The 17637-nt window shown below is 32.8% G+C and overlaps 1 protein-coding gene across 7 annotated transcripts in view; it reads left to right on the forward strand.

Moving 5' to 3' along the window:
• Positions 1–17637, forward strand: part of LOC148279403 (uncharacterized) — a 197390-nt gene that overhangs the window by 167120 nt on the left and 12633 nt on the right. For all 7 annotated transcript variants that reach the window (XM_088229982.1, XM_088229986.1, XM_088229985.1 and 4 more), the window contains exon 13: positions 7932–8074. In XM_088229982.1, the coding sequence (XP_088086108.1) occupies positions 7932–8074 (143 nt within the window). The remainder of the gene's footprint in view (positions 1–7931; positions 8075–17637) is intronic.

The raw sequence follows: 17637 nt of genomic DNA on the forward strand, positions 1-17637 counted from the left end.
TTTATTGAAGAAAAATCTTTTCTTTTTGAACTTTTTTTTGCGGGAATCGAACCCGCAACGCCAGTTTCACGATTGGTAATCTTACCAACTGCGCCTGTCTTTATTTTATGAATTTATTTATTTTAAAATAGTTTTGATACATAATGTAACAATAATAATTTTATATTAATTTGTCTTCTAATAAAAAACAAAAGGGGGTACCTATTCATTTACACATAAGTGAACACAAATTAATGATTTAACCTTCTATTCGAATATTGAAAGTTTACCCTCTTCATAGGCAGATACATAAATACACACAAACGAACAAATAATTTTCCAATTTTTTACCGCTTTGTTTATACTTATTTTTATTTTTTTAACTCTTGTGTGGCTGTCATGTCACCTAGTCTACATGCGATTCAATACTTTAGATATCTCTCTTATTTTTTTTAAATTATGAAGTTTTATTTTTCACAATCTTCAAATTGACATTTTCACGCCGGATTTGGTAAGTAAAATTTGTATGAATATGCAGAATTTTAATACAAAAATATTTATCCTTGTCATGCGAAAAATTAATGTGACCCCGGTTCAGCAATAAATTTGTATAATAGAGAGCAAGAAGATAGAACTCATAACAAAAAAGACAGAGACGCTCTTCAGTGGCCGGTGTTTGTGTGAAAGAGATTCAGTCGGGTATTGGCAGTGAGCGGGGAAGCACGCATGTAATATTACCAGCTTATTTATGATTTTAAATTTATTTTGCTTTAGCAGAGGTAAATGATCCTTTTGTTTTTGTTAATTATTTAAAAGGAATTATCGAACAGTACGTCTCTATGTTTTTTTCCAATATGCGAACTTCAGAATATTCCGTCTTTTCCATAAGGTAACATGATGTTACATCACCGTGCGCAAATGATTTTTTTACCCCAACCTTTTAAGAGTTTACACAGTATAAATTATTTTCACAAATTTATTAAATCAAAACGAACCTAAGTCAAAAAGTGAAAAAATATCTGAATATTTCAAAACTTTTTTTTTTATTGGAAAAAACAGCGCGTTTCTCTTTTTTAGATATTTGGCCGCAAAATAATTACCTAATAGATGTTGTCGACACTCCTCGCAAGAGATAAATTGTCAGCTTTTAATAAATCTCAATCGAGAACCGAAACAAATGTTTGAGCTAAAAATTGTCTGTTAGCGTAACCACTTTGCATTACCACATGAAGCTTTGCCGGGAATTAGGAAACATGCGTAAATTGAGTTTCTCCAACATTTCCGAAATACTTTTTTTTTATTAAAAACTTCTGGATGATAAATAGATTGAACTTCCTCTGAATGATGGAAAGAATTTAATGATTTTATGAAAGAAAATCAACGCAAAAAAGTTATTGTAACATTTAAAAATAGATTTGGTGTTTGACCTAAGTGTTGTAAAACAGCTATTTAGTAAAACTACTGAATGAATAATACACAGTAAAACTAAATGAAAATTTAAATGTTAGCAAATTTTGTTTTTATTTCACAATTATTTTTTTAAATTTACAACTTTATAAAACAGTCTGTAAAATACTTACATTAATAATAATTAACGTTAGTTCATAAAATTTGCAAATCGCTAGAATTACATGTCCTTTTCCCAAATAAATTATTCGTTTACACTACGTTTTTTTTAAAGCTTTGGGGTTTTTTATATGAACACCAATAGGGTAGAGTTGTTTATGCCCCTACAAAATAAACTTAGAAAATATATGTTTAAAATATGGAAACCCGAGTAGTTCAGATGTGCAGTTTGATTTTCGCATAAATATTTGTAAGTGTACATAAATATGTAATTATTCAATAAAATCGTATCTTCTAGACCTCTTCCATAAAATGCTGTACTTTTAATATACTATATATAAAAACTAACTAGCTATAGAAATAAACGTTTTTCCTGCTAAATGAAACAATCAGACAAAAATAGATGACCAATATGATTATGATTACGAAGTAGTAATAAAGTTACGTATTATAAAATATTATTTTGTTAAAAGCATTTTTTTTTCTTTCCTTACCTATACTGAACAATAAAGTAAAAGAGTTTAAACTCTTCATCGTGGTATGAAATTGCGATGTATTTGACATATATAATACAGATTATATTATTGACGTATCTCCATCTTTTTTGTTTTATGAAAGTAAAACTATCAGTTTTACACTTTAGGTTCTAGTATGGGCACTTGAAATATTGCGGTGTAAAAACACTCTTCCAAACAAATGCAAAGGCGTCCAAAAAGATAAAAAATACAATTTTATGATTGAAATATAATTAATAGAACCAGAATCCTGGAAAATAGTTTTTCATTCGGCGCAGCGTAGAGATATTTAGGTTCGCTTCTTGGTGTCATCGTTGGGGTTTTCGCCTACCATTATTGAGGTCCTAAATTTGATTCATGGAAAATTTAACATAAAACATTGGTTTTGAATCTTTTGCCTGATTTTTAATTGGGTCGTGGACGCGTAGCCATTGTCGCGGACTCACGGATCAAAGATTTGGATTCTATCCCAAGTCAATTGCAATTTTTTAATAGTGAGTTATTTACAGCTCATTGAAAATGGCCTCAAAAAATTAAATATTTGATTAAATCTTCTCCTTTATCACGTGCTATATCAAATCCCTATGGCGCTGGCGACGAGTGAGGAGAAAACTCCTCACAGTGATATTCCGGGAATCGTTGACTGAAGGGGTTTCCCGTTGCCTTCTTCGGTGGAATTTTCTGTCGGGGTTACATACCCTTACCTAGATGAATCCCGTTTCATGGCGCCGGACACTCATAACTCATAATTTTCCTATCTGCTATGGCACTGATGTTATTGATAGTGGCCACATTAACCAGGGCTCTCGGGGTCTGAGAGATCACTGATGGATGCGAGGGAGTAGGACTGTTGGTAATGTTGCTGATGGGATGCAACTGCGGCATTACACGGGATCTTATGTGTCAATAATTTCCAACAAAATATGCACCACTGTGACTGTAACAAAATTTGTGCCCGTTTAGTAAATCATAAGAACGCAAATATGTTTTTTAATAAATTGAACCTAAAGCGTTAGACTGATCACATAACCTTCCAATGCAGTACCCATCAGTTTTGAATAGGAGTTCGTTGTTGATGATGATATTTTGGATGGTAGGCAAAATCGCCAACAGCTTTTTTATAAAGAGAACCAATCTCCACTCGATTGTTTTTTTACTGTTGTGAAATTGCGTCATAATTTGGTTTGAGAAGCTCTGAGTTTGGGTGTATTATCAATGGTACATCTTCAGTACGAAGAATGCGGTCAACGGAGTAGGTACTGGTACAGTAATATAAGGCAGGTACTAAGTTCTATCTCCAACTAACGTATCGCTACTGCCATCCTTGAACCGTATTGCCAATTGCCAGTAACGTCCACTGGTCTTCTTACATCCATACTTCAAACACTCACGCATATTGTAAAACACCACTTTTTGTTTTCAACTATTGCAAAAACAGGCTTTGTTAATAGAAAATGTGAATATAATTACGAGGATTAAACATACCTACATTTTTATATTATTTATTTATTTATTCGACGGCTTACGCCTTTAACAAAGTATAAAATAATAATTAGTATCAATTTCAATAAAACAAAATACAAAACACCTGTACACAAGCGAAAAAATAAAGATACACAAAATCAGCAGAAAATAAAGAAATAAAAAATAAATAATGAGTTTAAATATAAAAAGAATTGAAATAATTCAAGTAACAGAGGCGATGTACCATAGTATAAACAGTAAAACAAGTATAACACCTAGTGCATTTTGTTCATTTAGAAAAGATGTGACTAAAAATTAATGATTTTAATTTGTATAAAGATAAATCAAATAAATCTAATTTTCCATGTTTGTTTGCTAACATGTAGAGCCGTGGAGTAGGTGGGTATTTAGCATAGTTTGAACTATTTATTGAACCGAAAAAGTAGTATTTTGTCTCGTCCCACGCTGTCTCATATAAAAATTCACACAATTTAAAAGTTTCGGACCGTCAAGAACGTTATTTAAAAAACTTGATAAGCTGTACTAAATCTGCAATTTCCTTTCAATCACTAATATATATCAATTAGTGTTGCTTTTTAATTGGAATGTTCAATTAGAAATTCATAAATCTTAAAAACTTGTGTTGGACCTTCTCCACGCTGTTTATATGGGTTACATAATGAAGCGACCAAACTGAGGACCCATATTCTCACTTACGTCTTACTAGGGTCATGTATAATATTTTAAATGCACAAACAGACTTAAACTCTCTTGTTGTTCTGCTAACAAAGCCAATGGTTTTTGTGACTCTATTAACCGTCTCATTTACACGGGTAACAAAAGTTTATTTATCATCAAAGAGGATACCAAGATAATTTATTCTCTTAAGTTAATGTCGTATTACTGATTCTATATTGAAAAACGAATGGATTTTTGATTCGAGAAAACCGCATTTATCCACGTTAAGAAAGAGAACATTTCTGGTGCACCGGGCCTCAAGATTATATAAATTTATTTGAACAATCGAACATTTAAAAGGAGTGTTAATAAGTCTGAAGATCTTGAAATCACCAGCAAATGGGAGTATTTTGACGTCGTGGAATATATTAACAATATCGTTAATGAATTAAATAAATAAAATAGGGCCCGAACGAGATCCCTGTGGAATACCGCTCATGGCAATAGATAAAAAGGATATTATACCTTTAATTTTAACACAAAAAATTCGATCAGATAAATAGCTGTCTATCCAGTTTAAAAAATCATCAGCAATCCCCATAGCCTTTAGCTTCTCAAAAAGAAGTTTATGAAAAACTCTGTCAAAAGCCTTACTGAATTCAGTCTATCAACACTTCCATCTGGAATCGCTCTGTTATTTACTTGCCGTACCTTGGAAAATAAAATTTTGGTAAATTAATAAATTGGATCTTGTAGACCTACCCTGAAAAAACCCATGTTGGGTATTTGATATCACTTTAGATAGTTCAGGATGGATAGCTTCCAACACAAGCGACTAAAAAAGTTTTGGTTATGCCGATAAGATAGAGATTAGGCGCTGGTTTAATACATCACCTCTGTCGACCTTCTTAAAAATAGGTGTAAGGTAGAATTTTTTTTTCAAGACTGGAAAGCGTCCTGATGATAGCGAACTATTAAACAATTTAGAAAGGGGAGCAGTTTGAGCATACACACACTATGAAAATATTAGGAATATTGCCTGGACCTGAGGACTTCTTACAGTGAAGTTTCCAAATTCTTCGTTTAATATTGTTAGGGTTTATGAAGCATGTACGATTATGCAAGTTTAAATAATAAACGATTTCAGTCAAATGTACGAGTATATATGAGTGCGCCGTAGGATCGTACACACTACCGAAGAACTATGAAAAAATGTTAACAATTGTCTCTGGATTGTCACTGTATTTTCTATTCATGTGAGTTATGCTAAGCCAAACATTTCGCATTTTAAGGAATACAGTTCTAAAGTCAATAAATGGAGGAGTTAAGAAAATGTGGATGTTTAAATATAGGCAGAACGGTGAATGTTACACAGTGTGTAAAGTGGCCACTACGAGCCAATGATATATTACTCCCTTCTTAAAAATGTTTTCCCTCTCTGTTGCAATAAATTTCAATACAGTTGTATATGTGAAATAAAACCAGAACCCTTAACGAGTGTTTCCGATTCAACGGCTACATTCAGACAAAAAATCTAAAAAAGGAAATCAAGTGGGGATAAGTACACCTCGTAGTGTAGTGGTTGACACGTTTGCCTATCATAATTATGATTCAATTCCTGGAAAAGTGGATCTCAAATATAGTTGGAAAAGGTGATTTTACACTGAAATATTTTACTGTCCTTGAAGTTTTAGAAATCATCAGATAACCTTAGCTTTATGTAACAGAGGATCAAGATACGCCGCACTTTGTGTGCCGATGTAGTGTCCTTTGCACCAATGCGGTGCGAATGGGGGACGAAATATTTTTACCGTTCATAATTTGATAAAAAATAAATGCGAAATCGATTTATTTTTAAAAATGCGAAATCGTTTCTTAATAAAATAAAAAATTTGTAAACTAAAACAAATCGGAGATATACTAAAATTATTTTACAAGTTGACATAAACTCAAAATTGCTACATAGCGTAGAACTCTAAATGTTAAGCAATGTCTTACTTTTAAGATCAAACCGAATATAGACGGACATTGATTATCTAAAATAAAAACTTGAAAATTATTTGTGTACAAAAATTCCCTTGAAACACATTACTTTCTATGCAATTTAAATTATTTTAACGTTTAAAAAATACATTCAAACAACTCTTATTACAATATATACTATAATAAAGAATAAACGGCAGAATAAAAAAACTAATTCATTTTTTTATAGGTAACCATTTTACCTGATGTACTGCGATGTAAGATTTCATAATATTTATAAAAGTTTTATCGTAATTTTATTTATTATAAGTCTGTGTATCTTGATATTAGGAAATGAATGATTCCTTTTTTTCACACGCTTTTATTAGCCCACAACAGGTTTTATTGTTGAGCGTTCGCAGCTAAACGTATAAAAACAACGATGATCGCGTAAACGCAAATTTCCCAATTTCTCGGAAAATGTCTAAAAAGTTCACAGCAAGAGCGCATACTAATTTCTAGCGTTATTAATTGCGGGTGAGATAGCTCGCACAATTGAAACTTTCGTTTTCGCAAATGAGCGAGCAGTTCAACGATCAACAAAGAGAACTGTAATTAACAGCTTACATAATACGTGTAATCTAAGCGGAGTGGAGTTGAGTAGCCCTGGCCGCGGACGGAAAAGGAAAATGGCGTCATTGACTAAGCCGAGCCTGAAGAGCGACTGTTGGGTATTCTCACTTGTTGAGAAGCCTTCACGGTAGTTGTCAGTCGCACTTGGTCTTCTGCTCTCGACTAACTATTCCAACTTTGCCCCCGAGCAGTGTCAATAAAATAATTAATCAATACAGCGGATTGTCAATACGATTGTGAGTTTTCCTTTTCGTCGTAACTTGACTGTAATTATTATCAATTATTTATTTAAACTACAAATAAACAGATTGTACAAAAACATCATCAATATTATCACAAATATTATGCAGTCAATAAACGATTTTTTTGCATTATCTTTTGATCAACTAGAATAATTCTTTTTTTTATATATAATTACATTTTTTATCGTTTAGAGTAAATAACTACGGTTTCGTTTTGTACATTATATTTAATTATTTTTTAGAAGAAAAATATACTTTGATTGCGTATTATGTGCCTTAAATTTAACATAATTGTTGTTTTAATGAGGAAGTTCAGTGTCTTTTTTTCTTTTTTTATTTGTTAATGGAATATTAAACTAAGCCAATTTTTTTTTAAATATTTATCTGCGCTATAATTTATTAAAATTTTGTATTTCTGAAATAACTCCGCGTGTGACGTCAAAGGTTGTTCTATGATAGTTCTTCCAATTGGTTTGTTTACAGTGACCAAACCGGATATCCTTCAAAGCTCTCACATTATTGGATGGTTCATATGAACCATTGACGTCATTCAAAGTAGTGCGTTTTTATTATTATATTATTTTTAATGCTCTAATTTTTACCGCGCGCTAGAAAACATTGTTTGTATCCAATTTCTCGTAGGGCTGAAGTTCCTCATTGAAATCAATATATGCATATTGTTAATCTTATTTTGAGAGATCTAATTCAGCATGTTTAAAATATATTTAAATAACGTGTGGGTACAAAATAAATCAAAAATATTAAAAATACATTTTTTTGTATTGATTACTTGTAAAACATTCTTAAAAAATTAAGCTTTAAAAAAAATATTTGTATTCTATAGGTTTTTTTTATGTCGCGTAATATTCAACAGGTGAAATGTATTTTTCAGTCGAAGCCTCGCACTAAAGGCAAAAGGTTCACCTTCCAGAGTACAGTAAGACAGATTGAAAGGAGGAGACTCGCTGAAAAGCTCTCGAGGGAAGCAGAGTCCAAGGAGAGGCAGAGATTATCTGAACTGGAGGCCATGAGAAGGTAAAATCAAAGTTCTTGTCATTTTTCTGATCCTCGCTTCTAAAATTTACTAAACATGTATGATTCTAGAATTTCAGTGATATATTGGCACTTGAAGAAGTACACTCAAGTTGTATGTTCTACTTTTTAAATCCTCATTTAAATGATCAACCATCATTCCCTTATTCGCATCTGGTGATGCATAGGGCACTGCATTAGTAACACAGCTTAACTTAATATTTTTAACTTGAAAGTAAAATGATCAATTTGATCATTTTACTTTCAAGCTTTAGATGCTAGTCCAGGGACTATTAAATATTTCAATGTAAAATATTAAATGGTCACCGCGTTTGCCTACCATGCAAGTAGTCTCGAGTTTGATTCCCGACATGGTTGATATGAAATATTTATTTAAAAAGGGGTTTTTACACTAGAATAGCGACAGAATCAAGAAATGGGTGGTGCGTTGGTTTGGAAATGTAGAGCGAATGGACAACGAAAGAACGGCTAAAAGGATCTACGATGCGAATGTTGATGGATGCAAAAAACGAGGAAGACCAAGAAAGACATGGCACGATCAAGTCCATCAAATACTTGAAGATGAACATGTCAAGAGTAGAAATAATCAGCGTGCGCGCATGAGAAGATGTATGAATGTAGAGGAAGCGAGGTCTGTATGCAAAGACAGAGTGATATGGCATTATTTTTTCTCTGCCTACCCCTACGGGGAAACGGTGTGATCATATTACCTTCATGCAACAAAAATGATCAAGATACGCTGCAATCGGTGTACCGATGCAGGGTCCTATGCACCATTATGTGTGTAAAAGGGAATGATGATGGTGAAAATTTAGAGTGATAAAATAAAATAAACAAATTTGGTAATTTTCAATTGCAACGACAAATATTTGATATTGTTAATTCTTTTTGGCCTTTATCAGGGTGATTAATTAATTACCTGCCATTTAAACGGATAGCCGAAACCTTGCAGAGAATTTGCTCGGACCGCACGGGTTCAAACTGTGCAACTCGGTGAAACTCTACACCAAATCTGCGAAATCCATAATTAGTTAAAAAACACCACAATTAATGCTAAGTGTTTTATTTTGATGACTAAGATTGTTATGCCTTAATCTTCTCTGCCAATATAAATATTTCCCTCTCCGTTTAGAAGTATTTTTACATTGTTATTGTATGTATGCAGATGTTTAAATATGAGCTATTAATTTTATTTTGACAAGTGTTTGGTGACTCATAGTTTATTACGAATACCAATCACCTCCACGTGACATTTACATAATACATGTAGTATATTCTGCTGATATTTTATAATTACATAATTCAAACATTTTCAACTTTTTTGCAAAAATAAATCATATGCAGTTGATATTTAAATTGATATATCACACTTCGATGATTTCATAAACCCGCGGCTGAGTATTCATAAATTAAATCAACTTTCAAATTTACCAGCTGAAAATCAAATATGGAATGTTTACTTTAACTGTGTTTTTCTGTGTACGGCTATTCGTCTTTTGTTTGTCCGAAATAGTATTTTGTTTACATATTATTTGGCATGCAAATTAATGAACTTAACTAATACTGCACATACGTAAACTGACAGTGTGGGATAAATTTGTTAACTCATTTCTCACGATTCATCCTTGATTTGAAGTAAGTGCCTTTGAACTAAAACGCATTTGTTCTCAACACCTCCGACGAATATAGCAAAGCTCACACACGATCTAAATTATTTTCCAATTGATACCATTTTTACAACGTAAGTACACACCTCGATTTATTATGAGCGTATTAACTTCATCAGAACAATTTTCGACATCGAAGTGTGAAGACGTTTTCGTTTGACGGTGCCGCGGTTATTGATTAAATATTTGAAAGTATGAACCCAATGTAACAATACAGACATGGCTTACTAAAAAAAATGTTTTTTTTATTCAATCTAATTTATGACAATGGCCAAAGATACTGCACGGTCAAAATAAATTAGTTATGATCATTTCTGACCTTGAACTCATCAATATAATGTGTTGCTTACATTCGTGCTTGCTATCCTATTATTTAATATTTTACTTCTTAACCGTTTACTCTATGGTAAACCGGTTATACTTGAAAAGGTATTAATCAATGTTATCGGGAATATTACGCGTAAATCATATCTCAATTTTGTCGAAATAAATGCCGGCTATTTGACAACTTAAGCACGATGCCCCACAGTGGCGCACTCGAGTGGAGGAGGGGTGGTTGGGGGTCAATACCCCCCTCCCTCTCAAAATATAACTCCTTTCCCGGTGATATGTAGCTAGTACACATTGCATCTAATAACTTTTATATCTCCATAAATATAATAAATCATGGGTTGAGATTTTCTGTATTCCTCCGTTATATATTTAGGTGTAGGTTAAAATATGGTTTTATCAAATAATTATTGCTTATTGGGAACAGAAAACCATTTTAACGCAAATCGGAGATAAATCACTAATACAATAGAAAGTTTACTAACGTGTTGCATGTTGCGGAATACGCAGTAAAAGAGTAATCCTAATATATAATCGCCTAACACACTCTTTACGTCTCACTTTCGATAGTACAGGTATATTCGGGACCGAGGGAGACAATTATTTTACGCATTACAAGCGCAAAGAGCAAAGTATCTAATAGTTACTTCTCCTAGACGCTAATTAGTTGTTCTTTGACTTTCGTCAGGGGCGGTTCTATCGCTCACGCTACGAGCTTTAGTTAAAATATTATCACTTTTGACATTAAACATAAATATTTGAAGCAATTGCCTATGAATATGACATTTTTCTGATTTCAATTTTCTTATTTTTTGCATGTGTAATGACCACACAACACCCTAACGCGCGGATATTTTTGGGACAGTAAGGGAAAGGTTTACAAATGTGACATGAATTTCAGATAAATTAAAAAAATCATTTTCATGCACGTAATCATAGTAGAGCAATTTTATATTAGTCATTATGCACTGGACATTTTGGAATTTTATTTATATGTTTACAAGTAATCGGTAATTTCTTCAAATAATAGCACGAGGGTTGACTTTTAATGGCGTTTTATTAATAATGTTAAAGAAGGATATCGAAAACAAAAGTCACTATTGGTTGGATTTCAAAGTTTATTGCCAACAGTTCAACTTAACGTTTTAGTTGCCACAAAAAAAAAAATCAAAGGGTTAATAATTAATAAAATAATTTAATCTCATTGTAACTGAATTCTAATATAACCGTCAGTTTGAAAACGAACGGATAAATGCAGAGATAATGTAGCAAGATGCTGCCCTAGTAACATATAGCAGCATCTAACTGTAAACATAGTGCCACTTACAATTTTTTTTTTTTTATATCTTTCTGAGAGCACGTATCGAGATCTTAATAGAACCAGATTTGTAATACGAATAGTTAACTTTCCGAATATCTCTATATATATATATATAGAGATATTCGGAAAGTTAACTACACCGTCTTAGAAACTATCAAATGTCATATAATCATGTTCGCGCTTACATTTTTGGTTTTAATTAAGATTAATTCAAACTTTAATCATTTTGGTGTGGCGGCTTTTTATCACAGAAGTCTACTTTAAATATGAAATAGAAAATTTTAAAATTTTAATTAATCAAGGAACGAGGAGTAAAGTTTCGGTGTCACTTATTGGTTAAATTCGGTCATATGTCATATGGCGCCAGAGATGACATGTCGGTAGAGCATCCGAGGCAGATAGAGATATTAGAGAAGTTAAGTATCCCGTCTCTGGTAACGTTTTATAGAAGTGACTTAATAGGTCAGTACTTTCGATGATCTGAAAGTAAAACTTGTACAGAGCAATTGCAAGACCGTTGGCCAAAATATACTTCAACTGCTTTGGCATATTGTGAAAATACGCTTGTGCCACCAAATATTAAATCAATGTTAACTGTTTACTATTTATCTATAAAATAGTCACCTACGTAATATATCTACAAAATCTAAAACCCCCAAAAATGTTTGGTGCGCCACTGATGCCCTTAATAAATAACATAAATTAACAAAAAATATATAATTATCTAGTCCTATCATCCCGAGAATACAATGGAGGGCTTTAAACCAGAATGACGTATTACAAGATTTGGCAAAAATTCAAAATTAAATAAAGGTTATTGTTGTTTGAAGCTCGAACTAAACAAATACAAGTTGAAATTTTTTAATATATCATTTGGTATATTGAGGTTATACTGACAGTGCATTAAGTCAACAGTATTTATATATGCTTCAATTATTTTTAGATATAGGTGCAAGATGTTGATTTCAAATTTTAGGCTTAGAATAAAATAATGTAGGTACATGCATCCGAATGATTAATTTTGTGTGTTATGTGTTAGTGCCTGTCGGTGAACCAAGTAAACAAATTTCGTTTGTGTTAGCGGGCACACTAGAATGATTTGTATCTTATTTTATTTATTTATATATACGCCCAATGGGCATTTTTATGGACACATTTATACATAGAAAATTATCATTAAAAAAATTAGAAAGACTCAATGGTTTATAGTAGACTTTGTGGGAGTGGAAGCGGGAGAGATGTGTTTATAATTGAATTTGATTCAGTGATCGTTTGAAAGAAGACAACTTGTTATCAAAGAAATCAAGACTGGTATCTTTGTTGGCAGACCTAAGAATTCTGGGCATAGGGGAATGAAAACCATAGTTAGTTTTATGGATATCGGTATGAAAGAGTAAGTTTTGTCTGAGGTTTCTAGTTGGAATATTTAATTTTACTGAGCTCAGTAGTTCAGGCGCATCAAAGAGTGAGTTGAGAATTTTAAATAGGACTATAAGGTCGGATTTATTTCGACGGTCTTGAAGAAAAGATATATTCAAGGTAGTTTCTAACTCATTATTCGTATATAGGTCTCTGGATAAGCCCAACCTCCAGCCTATCTTTCTTAAAAATCGATGTTGAACGGATTCAATATTCAATATTATATGAAACTTTATTGTTACGCACACATAAAGCAGAGGTTATTAAAGATTTGAATGGACAGTATGTGGGAAGAAAGAGTTGATTGGTTCGCTGCTAAACACAAGCGAGCTAACAAAACATTTCTGTTTTTAATAAAACAATAAAACACGTAATCCAGATTGTTTTTTTTCTTGACGCGTGTCTAAACACGCAAAGCAACCGAAGTAATAAAACCTTATTTTCTGCTCCCTCCTACCTCCTACCTACACCCTACCTAATAGCGCCTTCCGTTCTACATCCATAGTTTCTCGAACCTAGTTAATGTCTTTGTCACGAATTTTAAAAACACATATTATTCAAAATTTCTGCACTATACAGAGTGTTTGATCGAGGGTAGAAAAATAATGAACAAAGGGGGGCATTGGGAACTAATTTGCTCTAGTGTCCCTTTTCAAAATGTCACCATTTTTTTAAACCTTTTTTTTTCATGTTTTTTTATGCAATGAAAAGGAAATAGGAAAAAAGATTTCATTTGTAAAATGTATCTCTTCTTTACTTTGCAACTTGCAACTATCAATGGAATTCATTAATCTAAAATGTCCTTCTGAAGTATTTAACCCTAATTAAAATTAAACCTTTATTTCAAGTAGTTTATATTACATGTAGTACCCATTTGATCCATTTTAGTGTTATTTAATGCAGCGCAAAGCTTCGAGTTGTTTTTTTTAATATATATGTATTTTATATATTATACAGTCAAACCTGGATACAAGAAAGCCCAAGGAACCGGGACATTTTTCTCCTATAAAAAGGTCTCTTTTATCAATGCTTTCTTTTACAAAGGTCTACAAACATCACTCGGCTTCGTATTCTTATGATGTATGTACATATATACTGGAGGTACAAAAAAACGAAAGTACATGACATAATGTATGTATGTATTAGATTAAGGGGTACATAAGGACATACATATACATATGTGCATCAAACAAATTGTATTGAGATTTTGTACTCTGGTGCATGTACATAACAACCTGTCAGAACTTATCAGCACGTGCACAAGCAGTGACGCTGCGACTTTATCTCCAAACCAAAAGCTCTTTTAAAGAGGTCACGGTTTCGGGTCTCTCTTATATGGAGGTCAGTTCAGATAGAACAATTCTCTTATTCTGAGTTTTCCCCGCTCTCTTTTACAGTGGTTTTCGGGGGTAAAATGACGGGACCTGAAGCCAGCTCTCTTTCAAAAGGGTTTTTCTTATGACTAGGTCTCTTATATCTAGGTTCCACTGTACGTTAAGGGGAACATGAAACCGATATGGCATAAACAGACTACAAAGACCGCGCAAAATAAATTATTAAACTAAGTATATGACCTTATCTAACAGTAACTAAAAAACTCTTTTGGCAAACTGAACAATTAAATGAAACTGAACTTTTTCAACTAGAATCTTGACAACATATGTATAAATTAGCCACTGATGTAGTAAACACGGACATTATATCACATACAAAATTTTAAAATGAGACAAGGACAGTCAAAACCAGTGACTGAAATTGTACAATAAACTTCTAAACAAAACTAAACAAACGAATCAGACAACCTTTACAAAAGATGTTGAAGATATTATAACATTATTAACAATAGAGTTTGAATTCAAAATTACAAATTATTTTGTTAAATTAATGTAATCCGGAAGAGTAAATTAATTAATTTCAAATCAAAAATAAATAAAAACAAGATAAAAACCGTGTTTTGTAAACTAATATTTATTTTCAGTGATTAAAAAAGTTCGTAAAAAAAACAAATATGCCAAAGCCTGGAAAAATACAATCAAAACATGAAAAAAAACATTAAGAAAAATCGGTGATATTTAGAAAAGGGCCAGAGAAGATTTATTTCAAATGCCCCCCTCTATCCACTTTTTTTTGTTCCACCCTCTACCAAACACTCCGTACAATATATTTATTATGATAGCGTTCAAGTCATCGTGCGGTCGTTTAACTGGAGAATAAAAAAATTGAAGTAATCTTCTACGGAGTATATTTCAAGGCCCGAGTCGTAGTATTTAATGTGTTTTATGGTAACCCGCGTATGAAATTAGTTATGCCATCATGCAGGTGTGTTATGTCGCTTTTCTTGAATTAATTCTGAATTTACAAAATAATGGTGAAATTCCTAATAAGCAAATTAAACTGCTCGCTAAGGTAATGTTTTGTATTTCTGAGAACCTGTCTTATTGAAGAAAAAAATAAAGTCACGTTTATGGGCATCCCAAGCCCCGGAAATGTTTTCCGTCTCTGTTGTTATATATTAAATAACAACAACATCAAACCATCACGCCGTTTCCTCGTAAGGGTAGGCAGAGAAGATAGAACGCCACATCGTTGCATACAGATCTCGCTTCCTCTACATTCATACATCTCATGCACGCGCGCCGATTATTCCGACTTTTGACATGTCCATCTTTAAGTATTTGTTGGATTTGGATTTGGTCATGCCATGTCTTTTTCGGTCTTCCTCTATTTCTGCGTCCATCAACATTCGCATTGTAAATATTCTTAGCCGTTCTTTCGCTGTCCATACGTTCTAGATGTCCAAACCAGCGCAGAGCTCCTTTCTCGATTTTGTCGATAATGCTTGTCTCAGCCTTACATAATGTTTATATTATGTTTATCTTAATAACTCTCTCGGGGGTAAAAACCAATCCTTGTCTTCAAAAATTGAAAAAAATTCAGGCCTTGCCTAGTTGGTGAAAAAAATCAGTCAGGTGAATTTTATCCTCACCAATAATGGTTTCAGCTCTTTAACTTGAAAAAATCAGGATATGGAAGGATCGAAAAAAATGGATGTTCAAACCTGGACAGAATTATAAATGTTACACAGTGCGTAAAGTGACCAATAAAACGAGGCAAGACAGGTCCTACGCGTTGTAAATACCCCGACTTTTATATTCTTGTCTCAAAAATATCTTATAAAGGTTAATAAATGTGTCGTTGTTTATAAAAAAAAAAAGTACGTGATAAAAGAAATACAAGCAATTTTAAAAAAAAATCTTAATTCTTCATCATCATCATTCCCTTTCCGCACTTAATGGTGCATAGGGCACTGCATTGGTACACCAACTGCAGCGTATCTTAATATTTTTTGTTATATGAAGGTAAGATGATCAGTCTTACGCTTCAGGTACCAGTCTAGGGACTATGAAATGCTCCAGTGTGAAAACTCAACTTAAAATAAATATTTCCTATCAACCATGTCAGCAATCGAACCCGAGACCTCTTGCGTGGTAGGCAAACGCCCTGACCATTATACCACAAGGCGAGTCCTCTTGTATTGTTAATTATGGAGGAGGAGGGACGTTCATTTGGGTGTTCACTTTTTCCAGGTGATCGGTGGTCGCATACATAACTCAGAAATTCTGATGGATGTAGGTCTGTTCGTACCTGATAACTATCTTCGACAAAGACAGCATCGATTGTTTTACCTACCGCAATGCAGAACCAAACTGCCAATGGGTATGCCGGTTGGTAGAGCAATCTTGCTACTTAATCGCATCGCCTCGGATGCCGACATATTTCACGACAGTGGGCCTTTCTAACTTTTAATTTTTCTTTTTACATTTTGTTATATTATGTTAATAACATAAATATCTACTGTAATTTGTGATCTATTATTGTATTTAGAATGAATTGGGTCTTTTTCCTGTAATGTTCTAAATATCTGAATAAATAAATGAAAATAAATTAAATAACTTAAAATTATTTAAAAAATACAGCTCAAAAAAGTTTTTTTTTTTTTTTTCTAAGCTGTTATATTTGACGTTTATTTTTAATAAATTCGTTGTATTTTCATACTGCATTTATATAATGATTTAATTTATTTTTTAGGTAAATTTTTACAAAGAAGACAAATAAAGCCAAATGTTAAATTGTTGCACTCATTTTGGATAAACTTGATACAAGTGTGAAGTGTTTATAAGTAATGGATCTCAAAATGCGCAGCTAAATTCTGATCATTAAATGAACGCCTTCACAGCTGCATAATTTTATGAATATCGGTAAATTGTTATTAAATCACCGAAGCATCACGGACAGCTGATGACCTTGCGAAACATTACAATAAGGTCGCGGGGTAATAACGAGCTGATTATTATCATACCTACCTGCATACCTTCCTGTCAAATTCATTCCCGGGCATCTCTACTTTACATTACACCATCCGCCATTTATATTGTAAAACCGTTATCGTGTGCGAATAACAACAGTGAATATACTCGGGCATCTGAGCAATCCATCGGGGGGGGGGGGGGGTGATAAAACATCACACGATAATCCATCTAAATTACTGAGGAATCGATTCGAATGTTTTTTCTGAAGAATTTCTAAATACTATAATACTTCAACATAATTTTGAACTACAAAAATATTATATATGTTTCTACGTCACGGAATATATGTACGAGACCTAGAACAATTGAACGTAATGCAGAAAGCAGCCAGTTCACAATTTCGGAAAAATGAGATATTAATGTTACCGGGTGCAGTAAGCTCAATTCTATGTTCTGCTAAAAACAACCAGACCGCTTTCATACAAAAAAAACTGTATT

This window comes from Micrasema longulum, unplaced genomic scaffold, assembly GCF_059751315.1.
Source record: "Micrasema longulum isolate JH-2025_06_02 unplaced genomic scaffold, ASM5975131v1 h1tg000725l, whole genome shotgun sequence".
Classification (NCBI taxonomy): Eukaryota; Metazoa; Arthropoda; class Insecta; order Trichoptera; family Brachycentridae; genus Micrasema; species Micrasema longulum.